Below are 15707 nucleotides of genomic sequence, written 5' to 3'. Positions count from 1 at the left end.
CGAGGGAAGCTAACGAGGACTGTTTCCCGGTGGTTTCCGTTTGAGAATATTTACACAAATAAAAGGGCATGGCACGCGGTATTTAAAGGAGCAGGGACTTCGAACACACTTTTTTTAGCGCGTGATATGAACATACTACCTTTAGGAACTGTCACGCAAAATATTTCGTTGAAGGGGCGGGTATTGCTTGAGAAACTTTGTCTACAAGAATGCGCGCAGGAACTCTCCATGCTCCGTGCGTACCAGCTCCGGTGGCGCAGCGGTAACGCGTGCGCTTGGAGACTGGGAGGTCCGCGGTTCGAATCCGCGGGCCGGCTGTGCCGTCTGGGGTTTTTCCTGGGTTTTCCTCAGATGTGTAATAGGCGTATGCCGGCACAGTTCCCCTGAAGTCGGCCCATGGACGCAGCTATCCTCCCCCCGAGCGGATTCCGCTCGGTCTTCCACTTCACCCTTTCCTCTCCTCCTCTCCACCACCTTTCCCTTCCCGAGAAACATGCCACCTAATCAGGCAGGCAGACCTCTCGGGTTCCTCCCAACGACACTCCTCCTCCTCCTCCGTGCGTGACGTCGACTGATGCGAGCCCTCTTACTGGCTGACGAAAAAGCGTATGCTGCAATCAGAGTGCAACGCGACCTCTCGACGGTAAGTCACTTTAGAGGCGCCAAGTCAAACTGCAAGAAAAAAAACAAAAAAACGTGCGCCTCACTATTGGACGCATCAGATGACGTCGCTGACTGACACGCGGAGGGAGGAGGCTTTCTGGCGCGCAAGACTAAGAAACCTCTTGTGCACCAGGATAACGCGCTGCATTACTAAGTTTTGGACGCATCCTAGGGCTCTTAAGCCTAATTTCTACTTTTCAGGTGTATTTACAAAACCTTCCGTACTTTTTTCACGACCCTCGCGCAGGTCGACGTGTCCAAGCAACTTGTACCATGCCACCGCGTTGTTTGCCGTGTTCGAACCAGCTACTTTGATATCAATAGGCAGACATGTTACTAGCTGATACCCCGCGAGGTCGGTAAATGGGAGTAGGTAAAAGGGACTTTATACGCACATCATGGTCATCTCTTGCTAAACTGTCACAGGGCTGTATACGCAGAATTGGTAGCATTATTTTAACGAGCAGATTTTGTGCTGCAGGAAGTGATGGCTAATCTGCGACTACCAGGTGTCGTAATCCGCATCTCTATTTCAGAGCCTCGTGGAACCAAAGGGAAAGGAGATCGAAGGCTTCGAACGGGTCCCACCACGCGTGGTTAAGCCCCCTAACCCAGGTGAGGTAAGTTGCAACAGCTTTGACCCCTTTCATCGAGTGTGAGCTGTAAAAAAGTGCCCGTAAAAAGTGCCCTGAAACAATCACTTTGCTCATAGCATTTGCCTAACGCAGTGTTTCCCAAACTGTGTGAGTCGCGACCCCCACGGGGGTCACGACAGATTCAGCAGGAGATCCCGAAACGACTCGGGAACTTGAAAAAGGGACAGCAAATGATGTTCTTACACCGTGATATGCCCTATTGTACGTCACAAAAAAAGAAAAAAAGATTGGGGTAGCGAACCCGGAGCAAACAACAACAACAACAATAAATGAAGAGGTGATGATGACATGGGATGTTTCCCCGTGGTAGCCACAGGACACTACCCCACTTCACAATGGTTAATATGAGGGGATGAATTATGGTGAGATTGAAGCGACGACAGGTCGGAGTTCTGTTTAGAGCTCTTCGAGGAGTCCAGTGGCCTGCATGAAAGCAAAAAGGGAGCGAAGAGCCCGGCACTGATGCGCAGGGGAGCTCCATGGGCCAAGTACTTTGGACAGGCTGAATGGTCTGTGATCGAGGAGTTCAAGTTGGCGTCGAAGTACCCGGCGTTCACACGTGTACCGCTCACAGACCTCGATGATATGGGGGATCGTAGCTTGGGTGCGGCAAGCTAGGCGCAGAGGCGTGGTACTGTAACCCAGCTTACGGAGCACACAAGCTTACTTGAGTGAATAGGAACGGCTATTCCTGCTGGCATTTTTGCATTTGCAATTTTTTTTCTTTTTTTGCGACGGGTTCCAGCCTAGCTGATTCATTCTGACTATATTAACTGTCAAATTAAATTTCAGCATCAATATTGTGTATTACTCTTCATGCACTGAAATCGGAAGGCTTGTGCCCTCGCGAAAAGCCGGGGGGAAGGGGGGGGGGGGGAGGCGGGACGCGACGCGTTATCATATTTTTGATGGGTCGCAGGGTAGCAGAGTTTGGGAAGCACTGGAACGTATTCAACTGCACAAAACTGTCACACTTATGAACGCTAATGCCACCGGGTTTTCATAACTCGCGGAGGAACTGGGTTGATTGAATTCGGCCAATGGAAATATTTTCAAGTGTAGAAAATCGTAACCTTACTGGCCATTTGCCGTGCTGCTCTAAAACTTTCATTTTTCCCCGTCGTATCAGGGTGGCTCAAACATTGCTATTTTGAGGCAGTTCCCGTTCGACTCCCAGATGCAGAGATCATCAGTCATTATCAACGTTGCGGAGAGCAAGCAGTTCCAACTGTTCGTTAAAGGAGCCCCAGAAGTTATAAAGGAACTGTGCCGCGCCGAAACAGGTACATCAGTAGTACCAATATGTTGGTCGATGTACTTTGCCACTGCATTTACTTTTCGCTCCAGTTCCCGCCAACTTCAGGGAGACACTTGAAGGCTACGCGAGGAGGGGTCTTCGCATCTTGGCGGTCGCGTCTAACGTGCTACCGAAAGACACCACCTGGGACAGGGCTCAATACATGTTCACAAGGTATGGATTGCAATTGAAAAGATGGATGAAGTGTTCGAAAGTAATTGTCTTTGACGCACGGTTTCTAGAGCAGAGCTGGAGCAGGATCTCAAGTTTGAAGGTTTCCTCGTGTTGCAAAACAAACTGAAATCGGGAACAGCTGCCACAATTAACGTTCTTGAAGCTGCTGATATCAAGACCGTCATGGCAACAGGTGATTGAAAGCGACGCAAATGTTTTATTACTAGAAGAACACCAGCCATGTAACTTCTATCAGCTCCTTTACCATCAATGTTTCCTCATTGGAAAGGGTAAACTCGCGTTTCCAACTTCTTACTTTCGCTTGCTGGGCGTTCACGGGTTTTATTTCGCACCGTGAAATGGCTGGCGTCCACAAGAGCCAAGAAGGTTCAGAAAGGGTGCGATGGCCAGACATTTAAAGTGCTACAGCGGACTAAATCTTCCTTCAGAATCCTACCGAATTTTTGTCGCTGCAATCAGCGTATCTCGCACTGTATTCCCCTAAAATATTGTCTTTCTATATTGATGTAGAAGTATAATAAAACAAACTTCTTATTTTGAAAGCTATGCCTGCCCCAACATATTGCTCCTCCAAGATCGGTTTCAGTTACCACACTACGGCTGCTGGCAGTCTTGTTGGGCGGAGACCAGAGACGCGCGCCCTTGCTAGGAGACAAACGCCAGAACTATGAGGTCATTTTCTCTTGGGGAACACGAAACTCTGAAGTTTTTCTGGCTCCTTGCTCGTTCGTGGAAGGGCGTAGTGTTCACTGAGGGCATTTGTGATTTGCGCACTAAGTCTTTGAGCGCACTTGATTTGTAATACGAATTAAAATAAATATCATTTTTGTAGTCCGTTGTGGCATGAAAGTGCTCGAAAAAAATGTCAGGAGTGGTAGTAGTAGAAACTGGAAGTAGAAAATCTTATTACATGCTCTGTGGCAGTAGTCGCACAAAAATTACGAGTGACGCGTGCAATCCTGATGCGCAAGACAGCTTTCAATCTCGCGTCTCAGAATAGCTCCTTTCCCTCGGCTGCCAGTCCGTGACGTCACGTCAGTCGCCCAATAGTGAGGCGCGCGCCTTCTTTTCGTTTCCTTTCTTTCTTTTTGAGGTTGTATTTGGCGCCGCTCGTCCCGCGTCTGACACAGAGCAGTCGAGCGGTCGCCCTGATCCGCAGACATTTCCCGGGAGCCAATAAACATGCTCGGATGATCCGACGCCATAGAATGCCAGAAGGAGCTGGGAGAGATCACTGCCGCTGCGCGCGCTGCTGTAAACCAATTTTCCAGCGCAATGAAATATTTTGCGTGACAGCTCTTGAAGGCAGTATGTTCACATCACGCGGTAAAAAATATATGTTCCAGGTGCGTCCCACGTTCACTCTAAAAGCAGAACTTCACCGCATAGCATGCTTTGCGCCAACCATTGACACGAATTATAGAGTTATCGCTTCTGATTCGAAGAGAGAGGGGATGCGTACGCCTTTTTTTTTCCTTTGGATATATGATAATTGAAACAAAAAGGCGTATGTCCCCTCTCTCTTCGAATCAGAAGGATATAACCCTATCATTCGTATGGTTGGCGCAGAGCGGGCTATGTGGTGAAGTTCTGTTTTTAAAGTGTAGCAGGGGTATAATCGGATACCCCAAACCACAAAGTATCAAGGACTGTACTGAGTGACAAACATGCTGTACTGTAAATCGAGATGTACTGAGTGACAAACATGAACGCATGTTTCATATTAAGATAATGCGGGCACCTAAAGTACATGCTTTTCCATTACAGGTGACAATCTGTTGACGGCTGTTACGGTAGCTTGCGACTGTGGCATGGTTAAAGAAAATGATGCGGTCATCCAAGTAGAAGCCGAGCTGTTGAATTATAGTGACCTGAAAGTGACATACACTTACACTAAGTTGCCAGGACTCAGCGAAAAGCTAGTGCTGGGTCATGGCGGAGCCATCGAGGTAAACAAAGGATTGTGAATATATGGCAGACCACGCAGACATATACAGCATGCGCATAATACGCACTTGTAGCAACTAACAGTGATAAACAAGACTGTGATTTCAGGATGTGTCCATTCCGTTGCTATCCGACTACACCTACCACTTGGCGATGGATGGGAAGACCTTCGCGCTCATTCGAGCCCATGACAAGGAACTTCTTCGTAGGGTAGTGTTCAGATGCCCATGGGAACCAGCTGGCAGAATGCTGAGCTATTTGTTTTTCAGATTGTTTTAAAGGGCAAGGTGTTCGCGAGGATGTTACCACAGATGAAGTTGCAGCTAGTAGAAGCCCTACAGGAAATAGGGTTTGTAAGGACTACATTATCGGATGACCTGCATAATACTTGAGCTAACACAAGCTGCAGGTCCCATTCTCATGCGATTAAGCTAACGGATAAACCATACACACGTTGTCGTACATGCTAATGGCGACTAGCATCCCCAGAAAGGCAGTGCATTCGCGTTGGGTATAAGAACATTCAATAAAATTTCGCTCGCACAGGTTTCAAGTCGGCATGTGCGGAGATGGTGCAAACGACTGCGGAGCTCTCAAAGCGGCCCAAGCAGGCATTTCATTGTCCGTGGCAGAAGCGTCGGTGGCTTCTCCGTTCACGGCACAGAAGGGTAATATCCAGTGCATTCCAGACGTTATCAGGTACATGGCGTATTTCAGAGACGTATGTCCCAGCTAGAGTCAAAACGGTGTGTGCTTTCAGGGAAGGACGAGCTACATTGTCTGCAACCTTTGGAGCTTTTCGCTACATGGTCTGCTACTGCTTTGTGCTCCTTATGGGCGCACTTTACCTCTTTTGGGTAAGCCAATCACAATGGATACGACATCTATTCTGAAAGTTCTATGTAGTGCAAAGACCATCGAAGCCGCGTTTTACTTACCTATCTAACTCGTGTCTGTCCTGCCCTAATGGAACTCTCTATGCAACGCATTGACAAGCGGCCGTTCATCCTAGCGAAGATTCTCGGTCCGTGGTCGAACGCTGCCCACCAGACGCAGGGCCGTCGTCTTCTGGCGGAGTACTTGTGCTCCACCGGTCTGGCGACGGCTCTTTGAAAGCCCTATTATCATCCCTTCATCCTCCCCCAACGCGAAATAGGGCAGTGTACCGCCTCAGCGGCGGTGAATCGCCCACTCCATCACCATCCAATGGACGGACTGTCTGTCGTGAAAACGCTACTATATTCTATCACATTTGAAATTTCGCTGCCGAAGCGCACACACACAAAGAGGAAGAAAAGTGCGAAAAAGCCTCGGAAGCTGCCGCGACACCCTCTCCGCGGCAGCTTCAGGGCCCATGACGTCAGTGGCAAAGACCAATCGCGAAACGAAACATGGACGCGTCATCATGTGCACCGGAGGGGGAGTGTGAGCAAGTCGCCTCTTGCTCTTTCCCCAATTTTCTATGTAGATTCTGTCAGGCCACACAGCCCATGTCTCTTCTATTTGTGCTTACAGGACGGACAGACGCCTTCGCAAGGCGCTTACGTGTTCATCGACATCGTTGTCAGCCTTCTTCCACCCATGTTGTGTAAGTCAAAAGAAATTTCTTCGGCCTGCAGTGCTTTATGCGTACCTTCGTCGTGTCTGTTTTGTGCTTGATAGTCGGAACTTCGGAAGCGTTCAGCAAAATCATCAAGAGGCCTCCAGCCAAAAGCGTTTCCAATTTCCTGTCCATCTTGTCAATTCTATCGTTCATCGTGATCCAAACTGGTTTCCACGTGATCGCTTACTACTTCTGCATCAGACAGCCCTGGTATGTATACCGCTTTCCTTCACGGGAGATGTTTTCCTGCCGCGTTTTTCTTTTATACCTCATGATCTGACGCGTCACGTATCATGCACCCGCGTAGCAACAGAAGCAAATCGGGACATAGCATGTAGTTTGCCCAATACTGGACAGATCCACCGAGGCTTCTACCGTGTTTCGCGCCCACACAAATTGGCCTGTCTGAGAGCGCACCAGTCACAGCAGGCCGGGCATCACAGTAAATAAAAACAAAGCTCCGAAATAAACATGACGATGCAACAACACATTCCCCGTGCTTCTGTTGTATATTAAGTATGCATGGCAAACCTGATCATAAAACGTTTAATTACGACCTGCTTGTCTCCAGGCATGAACCATTCGTCTTCGACAAGTCTCACATCCACACCCCCGCACCGACTTACATGGCCACTGCAGTGCTCAGCATCAACTGTATGTCTCACGTCATTGGTGCCGTTGTCTTCATGCCAGGACCGCCGTACACTAAGACTATGATAACAAACAGTGAGTATACCTTGGAGCAGTCTTCGGGACAGTGCAACTTTCCTGGAGCAACTGTCTGTCGTGCAGTTTAACACTTTCGACGGCTTTGTGCTGTGCCACAGTGACCTTTCCACAGAAAAGTTCAATGCGTACTCGCGACTGCTGACGGCCCTTTTGATCCCTCTGCGAATCAAAAGACACCTCTATGGAAATGCTTTGCTTTTTCGCACATGCGCCTCTTCTTTTTCAGAGCTGTACATGGCAGTTGTAGTGTTCGAGTTCCTCGCCGTATCGTACGTCACTCTGTATCCTGCAGCTTTCCTCAGGGACTACATCAATGTAAGCCCCTTCCTGCCCTTATGTATAACGATCAAGGACGTTTTAAAACAACGCAACACGGCTCATCCAGTAAGCATTGGCTGTCAGAACCCTAACGCTCTGCGTCACATTCCAGTTCAAAGAAGCACCGCATTTTCAATTTCACGTCGTCATCTACATGCTGTCCCTGCTCAACTTTGCCATCACTTATTTGTGGGAGGTAAGACGATTTTCTGGGCCTATGTGATTTACATGCAATGACGTTTGCAGCATAACAGTTACGGTGGTTGTGTAGCAATAATGTGCCATATGATCCCTAATATACAAAAAAAAAAAAAAAAGCATGTTCCGATTAGTATCAGTTGCATCACTAGGATTGCTGTTGTTCTGTTGCGAAACCTATTCGCGACAAAATGTTTGATCGTAACTGCCGCTTTCCAGGTGTACTTCATTCAGCATTTGTTGCACAAAGTTCAAACCGCACTGCGGAAAATGAGAGGACCCATTCATATGTACGAGAAAATCCAAAGGGAGCTCTCACTGGACACCAAGTGGCCCCCCATGGGAAAAGCGGACACAGAACCTCGTAAGTACAACACGCGTCTATCTGAGTACATTTCAGAGGCTTTGAAAGGCATAGCATCAGAGCCGTTATGTTTATGTATATTTATAAATATCTTATGTATATTTATAAATGAGCCACTGTAAAATGGAGAGAGCACGGTGTCTAGCACCGAAGTGTAGACAATCTTACAGAAACTATTCGACTATTCTGGAAGTATTCCACACAGATGCGTGGAGGACGGGTATAAAGTCTGGAATAGGTCAGCACGAGATGTCTCAAAGGAAGTGACATCTAGCATTACTCAAAAGGTTGCTTCATTAATCAAGGGGCCAGGCGCAATACTTTCGCTGTACGGTGCCTTATGACTGCGCAATGAAGCTTCCAAAAACGCCCTGAAGAAGCAGGCACGAGCAGTGTGGCGCAAGCTTGGAGTCCCGGCCCGATCTCCCGGCGTGACGTAATCACGTCCGTGCAGTGATTTCCCCAGAAATTCACTGCTAGGGGGGTGCCGAGCTTTCAAGGGGGGGGGGGGTATGCTTGGTGAAGGTTCCACTTAAGGAATTTTTCTTAGACACGGAAAGAATCGTGGCACAATGGTGACATATCTGCACAGCTTTCCCGTTTTATTTGCACATGTTATTACGTTAGAACTCAGTACATTAGAATGCAGATTCATTATGAACGGCATTTCAACATTAAGATGCCTAGTCACACGACCGACAAAGAAAAAAGACTGGCACCTTATCTCACGAAGCTCAATGAATACCTAGCAACCAACGGTGAAAACCTTAAACGAAAAAAGCAAAATACCTCGCTTGATTGAGTTGAGCGCAAATGCTTCTTGATGGTTCACATTGAGTTTCGTGCCCGCACGCATTTTTGCTCGTGTATGAGCGCAATATATGCATTGAACAGTCACTTTCAAATGATTTTGGACATGCATGATATGATGCATGGTATGATCATCTGCATGACTGTGGTCCTACAGCCCAAGGTTGACAGTACAGGATGTAACTCGCTGCGCCGAACTCACTACCAGAACGTGTTGGTGGCCGAGCTGGGTGGGATCACCTGAGAAATTTCGGGGGGGGGGGGGGTTGCAAAAATGCTGGGGGGTGTAGGGGAATCCCTGCGTCCGTGTGACGTAGCGTGGGGAGCAGCTGCGAATTTTTAAATGGAAATTTGTCGGCAACGGACTTGGCGCGGTGGTACTTGCGGGGGAATCATCAGCACTACTCGGGCTCACTGAAGGATAACTGATAACTTGTGGCCTTGAGACAATGTGATCATGAGCCACACCACAGGGGTCGGCCTGTGGACCCATGTTGCCCACCTGAGGGTTCTTTAACGTGCGCAGAAATTTCAGATGTCTAAGCAACATTTACCCTGGCTCTCTACAGGAATTGATGTATTTCTAGGTGGTGGGCACAGCAAGGACCTCGCGCGCACGCACGCAACAGGTCACCTGGGATAATCATTCTTGCACAAGAGCGCATGTTATTTGACGAACATAACAGGAGTAGGCAGGCTATTATCGTGTTCAAGTTAAGAAGAAAAAGAAATCTAGTCTGTCATCTACATATGCCGTTGGAGATAAGGAGACACAATAGCGCGCCAGGAGAAATACTGCAGCACCACCATGGGGGAGATGTAGTGTCTCGCTAGTCTGTAGAGATGTAGTGTCTCGCTAGCTCGCGTAGTGTCATGTGGCCAGTCTTAAGAGCCAATACGGGAGCAGAGTGAGTGTGATGGATTACATTATCTGGCGGAGGAGGGACAGTGACGTCTCTGTGCCCAGCCATCCATTCTGCGACGCAGTAATATTTTGAGAGCTGACGGACTAGATTAACACGGCTATAGTTGGTGTTGACTTGACGACAGGTAACATAGTGCCTCGAGTTTGAGGGAAACGAAAACACGAGACGAGAAGGACAGACTCACGAACCAGCAAAAAGTAGTTTAATGCACAGCAAAACGTACAAGGGGAGAGAACGAGGTTAACAGAACACAACGAGGCTTGACCAGCCCTCCTGGGTGGACAATGCTATAGGTTGGCTCACGCAGCCCGGTGACAGGGTTCTAGTAGGGTGCGGAATAGTGTGTCTTTACATGAGATTATACATTTAGTTCCGGCAAGGTCTGCCGAACAACCAGAACAGGCCTCCACATGTTTAAAAAGTTGTGTTTTTATTTCTTTTTTTATACAGTTAGCGTGTGAGCGCGTGTTGTTGATTGTTTTATATAGTTAGTTAGCGTGGCGATAGACGTGTGAATCGGTAAAAATGATTTTGAAGGAGATTACAAGTCAATTCACTGCAATTGCCCGTGCTGAAATCTTATGGTCAGGGAGTTGGTCCACCAGCTTTCCAGTGTGTGTCTTTATTTCTTTGTCCTTCCCTTACAGCCTCTCCGGACTACGACCCAGACATCGCCTTGTTCCGAGACTCCGTTATTCGAAGGCAGCCCGAAACGCCAAATACGACTCCCTTGCGCAAATTCCACGGTGACGACGTCCACGAAATGAACATCTACGAGAGGCCATCGGTGACGTTCAAAACCTTCCGGCAGAGCGACCGGAGGAGACACAACAACGAAGTCCGATAACTATTAATTGGAAACCCGATTTCGCGAGAACTTGTGAGATGAAATAATAACATTGAACACTTTCAGTGTGTCTGTGGTATTATTTTACGGCGTGTGAATTCCAACGACTAAGCGCTAGGAATGCGACGCGCGTTGAACAGCCGTTGGGACATTCTGCACAGATGTCCTTATTGTTCAGGTGCTGTAAACGTCAAAATGAAATGAAACAATTCTGAACGTTTGGTGTCTTCATTCGCGTCCCCAAACCACCGCTGAAAGAAAAGAAGGCTCCACCCAAGGGTTGGTCGCGTCGTCTCACCTTACGTGTAAATCTACTCTCAATTTGATTTGACTTGGTTGCATCGTCTCAAAAGTCCATGTCGTAATCCGAAATGTTCGCGCTTGCTTTGTATAGAGACGTCACGTGCACTAAGAGAGGAACTCGTGCCCTTCAGGTTCCTGAAGATGGAAGACACTATTAGAAAGAGCTTCCGAAATGATAGGGCTATACTGGTAGAATGGAGCAGAACAAGGTCATACAAATAATATGTAAGGAATTGCATAAAATCTTACAATATCAAAAGCTATGTTTAAACGTGGCGTTGTTGTGACTTATTGATTTTTTTTTCTATAGTAGCCCCAGTCTACCAAGTTGGCGGGGCTGTTGTACCATCTGACGATCATTTGTTTGTAAACAGGGAGAGGTCTATTGCGCCGCAGTGAAAAAACTTTTGGGCAGAAATATTCTATGGGAACGCTTTTCATACACTACTTTACAAGATGACAGCAGTTTTTGGCCATGTTGGATTACACTTTAATGCTCCTTTAATGTCGGCACAGTTCCCTGTGAAGTTGGCCCAGGACGTACGATCCCCACAGCGATAGTCGTGACGTTGGCCGGCTGAGCGTGGCCGACTACGGCAAGCAGTTCCACAACCACCGTTCCCATGGCTACGGCCGTCGGAGCACCGTCGTGATTGGTAGACTCTTATTGACACGTCAAGTCGGCCCTGTCACGTCGAGACTGGGAGATACCCGGGTTAGAATCCCGGTGCCGGCTGTGGTGTCTGGGTTTTTTTCTGGGTTTTCCTCAGACGCTTTCAGACATATGTCGGCACAGTTCCCTTAGAAGTCGGTCATTCCGCCAGGACGTTGCTTGATATGGGGTATGGAAGGTATGTGGAAGGTGTTCAGACATGACTGTCATCTTTTCATGCTACTTGGCGCCAAACCACGAGGGAGGCCCGTGCAGTTCCAAGAACGGATTCGGATCAGCCGTGGATAAGAGCCCTTTCATCCCGCTGACCAAACCGGACATCGCTGGCCGAGTCAATAGGCAGTGCGCCCTAGTTCTCAGACTGTGGGATTGGATTTGTGGAACGGATCTGACGCACGGACTGTTGTATATAATGCTTAGAGATGACGTCCTTCAGTTTATGTTTCCTATGTTTCCTTGCGCGGGACCCCAATTCTTGAGTTGTCTGTCTGTCTGTCTTCAGTTGTCATCATAGAGTTCTAAATAAGACGATGGATAAAGAGGCTAACCTTGTACGTACCCAGAGTAAATACGTCCATGATTGATAGTAGTGAAAATGCAAAAGTGATTGACGTATCTGGTTGAATATTTAGTACTGTGCGTAGAGCACGCTTTTGTAGGATTAAACACGGATGAAGAGTAGTACGATAGGTGAGCCCATACACTTCTAGACCATAGCTGATATGTGAGTGTATCAGTGCATAGTACAGTTTAAGAAGAGCATTGATCGGAAGAAGACGTCTTATTTTAGCCAGGGCATGCAGCCCTGGTAGTAATTTGCGTCTAATATTCGATACGTGGTGTTCATACTGAGGTGGTCATACAACGTGACACCGAAGAATTTAACAGTCAATTTATAAAAAGCAAACAGTTAAGTGACCTATATTTAAAGACTGTTGGGTACGGTGGAACACAACATAATTTGATTTAGCATAATTTGGAACTAACCGGTTCTGCGACAGCCAGAGCGATAGTTTGCAAGGTTAGCTTCATGAAACAAGCCCCCATGTGTGCTGCTTTCTACGAATATGTTGGTGTCATCAGCGTACAATGTGCAGTCTTTGGCTAAGAACTTAGGCGAGTCATTGATAAAAACTAAAAACAGGAATTGACCTAAGATTGACCCTTGCGACACACCTACTTTGCACTCAGCTAGATCTGATCGGAATTTCCCAATTGAGACAAACTGCTTTCTTCCAGTCAAGTAACTTCGGAGCAGGCGCAATTGTACTCCTCTTATCCCGTATCTTTCAAGTTTCAGCAGCAACAGTTTGTGGTCAATTAGATCGAAAGCTTTCATTAAATCTATAAAAATACCCATAGTAATGTAAGACTTCACAGTCCTATCTCCTTCTTCTTCTTCTTCCACCACTAGGAACAGTGGCCGCCAGCCACACAGGGCGATTGGCCAGGGTTTGGTGCGGACTAATCTCTAGAGGCTCATGAGACCCACGGTGACATGTTAGTAGAAGGAAGCCATAGCAGAGGGGAGGGAGGAAGCGGGAGGTACAAGATGTTTCAGAAGCGGCCGCAGATGGTCAGAAAGGCGGCGGCTCTCGACGCTATTTCAAACCGCCACTTTTCGGTGTGGGAGGCTCCAAATGACAGGATGGCGTCCAGGGAGAGGGGAACCCCTTGCCTAGCCAGCGGCTGGGCAAGGTAGATAAGGCGGGAGCGGTCGTAGAGGGGGCAGTGCAGGAGAAAGTGCTCTACAGTTTCCTCTTGACCGCAGTGGACGCACGCAGGAGAGCGGCTGACACCCGCGCGGTGCAGGTAAAAGTTCAGAGGAAGGGCTAGACAGCGCAGTCGAGTCAGCAAGACTTCTACATGACGGGAGACGCAGCGGTCAGCCTGCCAAGCGTGGGAAAGATGGGCGTACCGGGCTGGCAGAGAGCGGAGAGCGGTCAGCTCCAGCAGCCGTCTATACCTGGCCCGCGTGATAGAGGGCAGGGGCGGAAGGACGTCAATGATAGGGCCGGAGAGGGAAATTTTTGCAAGGTTGTCCGCCAACTCGTTGGGAGATAGGCCACAGTGCCCAGGAATCCATGTCAGGACCACCTCCGTGATGTGGCTAGGACTCAGGGCCTGCAGGAGCTCGAGCCACTCGCTGGGGGGGCTGGCTAGGGCAGTGATGACCGACAGGGAGTCGGACAAAAGTAGGATCCTGGGAAATGTAAGGGGCGCCATTCTGAGAGCCAGTATCATGGCGAGGAGTTCGCTCTCGAACACGGGAGTGTAGTCAGGGAGGCGGATGGGGCAGTGACAGTCGAGCTGAGGGAAGACGACGCCGGCACCCGCTAGCTGAGCCGAGACCGAGGCATCTGTCGCGACAACAACGTGAGATGGGAACTGGTTGATGTGCGCCGAGAGGAGGGCTTCAAGCCGGGGAGACGGAGCGTAGGCAACGCCGGGCTGGAACGCGTCGGCAACTCGCAGGGCCATGGGCGAGACCGGACAGATGGGCGCAGGAGGGGCAGTCAGAGAAGTATTCAGCGAGGCTAGAAGGGATTCTTCTTAAAACCTTAGAATGAGGCCCGTGCCCCATTACTCTTCCTCTTTATTCACCTGTCGGCACCTTACAAGTAAGTTCCTTAGAATCGATGCACCTTTTAATTTTATCAAGAGATTTTATCAGTGGATCTGCCCCTTCGAAAACCAAACTGAAATTCAGATAAAAGGTTGTGTTTGTCAAAATAATCTGTAAAGGCTGGTTTAGAGTCCGACGGAGCGGGGCGTAACGACGCATAGCGCACCGCTGCGCATCGCGAGCCGCCGCCGGTGAGTTCATAGTGCGACGACACTCGGCGAAGCTCGGCGGCAACGCACGGCTACCTCAGCCGCCGTCGGGGGAGTAGAGCAATGCCCTACATCTGGCGGTGGCCAGCGAGCTAAGCACGGCGTGGACTCGCATTTCCCAACATGGCGTCGCCCATTGAGCTTTTGGTCGAAACTGGAAAAGAACATCCGTGCCTATATAATAAACTGCAGATGGACTGTAGAGACAAGCAAAGGAAGGAGAAAAGCTGGGAAGACGTGCGTCTTTCTTAATCAGTGTTCATGTTTGGGAGTACCAACCGTAATACAGTAGTACAAACATAACAGTACAGACGATGGGAACACGGATTGTCTTTCGTCAGATTTCAGCAAGCCGGTGCAGATATGACTGCTTTCCCATTATGAAATGTGAAAATCACCGGTGGTATTTTCATTGCGCTGCGCCGAATCGCGTCAGACTATGACCTCGGTAGGATGGGGAAGCGTGGCGTAGCGAACGCTGGCTGTCGGCGCGGAACGCTGGCGGCGATGGGCGAAGACTACGTCGGACTCTAAACCAGCCTTAAGCCTCCGTAAGAGGAGTGTCTCTATTATTTTACTCAACGGTGAAAGTATCGATATCGGCCTGTAGTTAGATACCAGATTATCGCCCTTATTATGCACTGGGACAACCTTGGCGACCTTCAGCTCTTACGGAAAAATTCCTTCAGTATAAAAATATCATTGATAACACCGGCTAGCACACCTGATAAATATTGTCTGGAGCTCTTGAGTGTTTCTGAACTTAATTCTGAATTGCGCTCTCAACTTTTTGTGCACATGTTGGTTGAAGAAAAATGAGGAGGAATGAGACTGAAGTAATAAAAGCGGAACATCACCACAGGGCGGGATATAATCTACATGAGCAGATATGCTGCTAAAGTAATCATTAAATTCTGTACATATATGTCTTTGGTCGTTAGTTACCTCACCAGAGCTGGTGGCCAAATAAGTAATATCGCTAGATCTAGTATTTTTAATTAAGACACTTTTAATCACATTGTGTAGTGCAACCGGTTCTTGAGCCTCGATACACAATGGTATGAGGTGAATAAACGGAACAAATGATTCTGGCGCTGCGCGGGTTCTATGCGCCCTCCAACTTTTTGATGAGATAATCTTAGCATTTCTACGGCTGCTGTTCCTAATCTTACCTCCTTCATGCGCCGGTCTTTTTCTGGGAAGTGAAGCCGTGGCAATTCCAATTTCCGGGACCAACCGCCCCAGCACATCCCCACAGAAGCACGTGGCCGGGGTCGTGGCTAGTCGTGGCTCAAAAGCATGCTCAAAGGCAATCCGAAATCAGTGAATTGTTCTAGCAACAA

At 48.5% G+C, this 15707-nt stretch overlaps 1 protein-coding gene across 3 annotated transcripts in view; it reads left to right on the top strand.

Moving 5' to 3' along the window:
• Positions 1-10618, top strand: part of LOC135385874 (polyamine-transporting ATPase 13A3-like) — a 29429-nt gene extending 18811 nt beyond the window's left edge. For all 3 annotated transcript variants that reach the window (XM_064615451.1, XM_064615449.1, XM_064615452.1), the window contains exons 15-30: positions 1200-1283; positions 2449-2602; positions 2667-2790; positions 2859-2983; positions 4579-4760; positions 4867-4968; positions 5028-5107; positions 5305-5457; positions 5519-5615; positions 6274-6346; positions 6421-6571; positions 6933-7087; positions 7317-7405; positions 7521-7604; positions 7826-7970; positions 10354-10618. In XM_064615451.1, coding sequence (XP_064471521.1) covers positions 1200-1283; positions 2449-2602; positions 2667-2790; positions 2859-2983; positions 4579-4760; positions 4867-4968; positions 5028-5107; positions 5305-5457; positions 5519-5615; positions 6274-6346; positions 6421-6571; positions 6933-7087; positions 7317-7405; positions 7521-7604; positions 7826-7970; positions 10354-10553 — 1998 coding nt within the window. In that variant the 3' untranslated portion in view covers positions 10554-10618. The remainder of the gene's footprint in view (positions 1-1199; positions 1284-2448; positions 2603-2666; positions 2791-2858; positions 2984-4578; positions 4761-4866; positions 4969-5027; positions 5108-5304; positions 5458-5518; positions 5616-6273; positions 6347-6420; positions 6572-6932; positions 7088-7316; positions 7406-7520; positions 7605-7825; positions 7971-10353) is intronic.
• Positions 10619-15707: the final 5089 nt, after the last annotated feature.

The sequence above is a fragment of the Ornithodoros turicata genome, chromosome 2 (assembly GCF_037126465.1).
Source record: "Ornithodoros turicata isolate Travis chromosome 2, ASM3712646v1, whole genome shotgun sequence".
Taxonomy (NCBI): Eukaryota; Metazoa; Arthropoda; class Arachnida; order Ixodida; family Argasidae; genus Ornithodoros; species Ornithodoros turicata.
The sequence above is the reverse complement of the archived record's forward strand: the minus strand, read 5'-3'. Positions and strand labels throughout refer to the sequence as shown.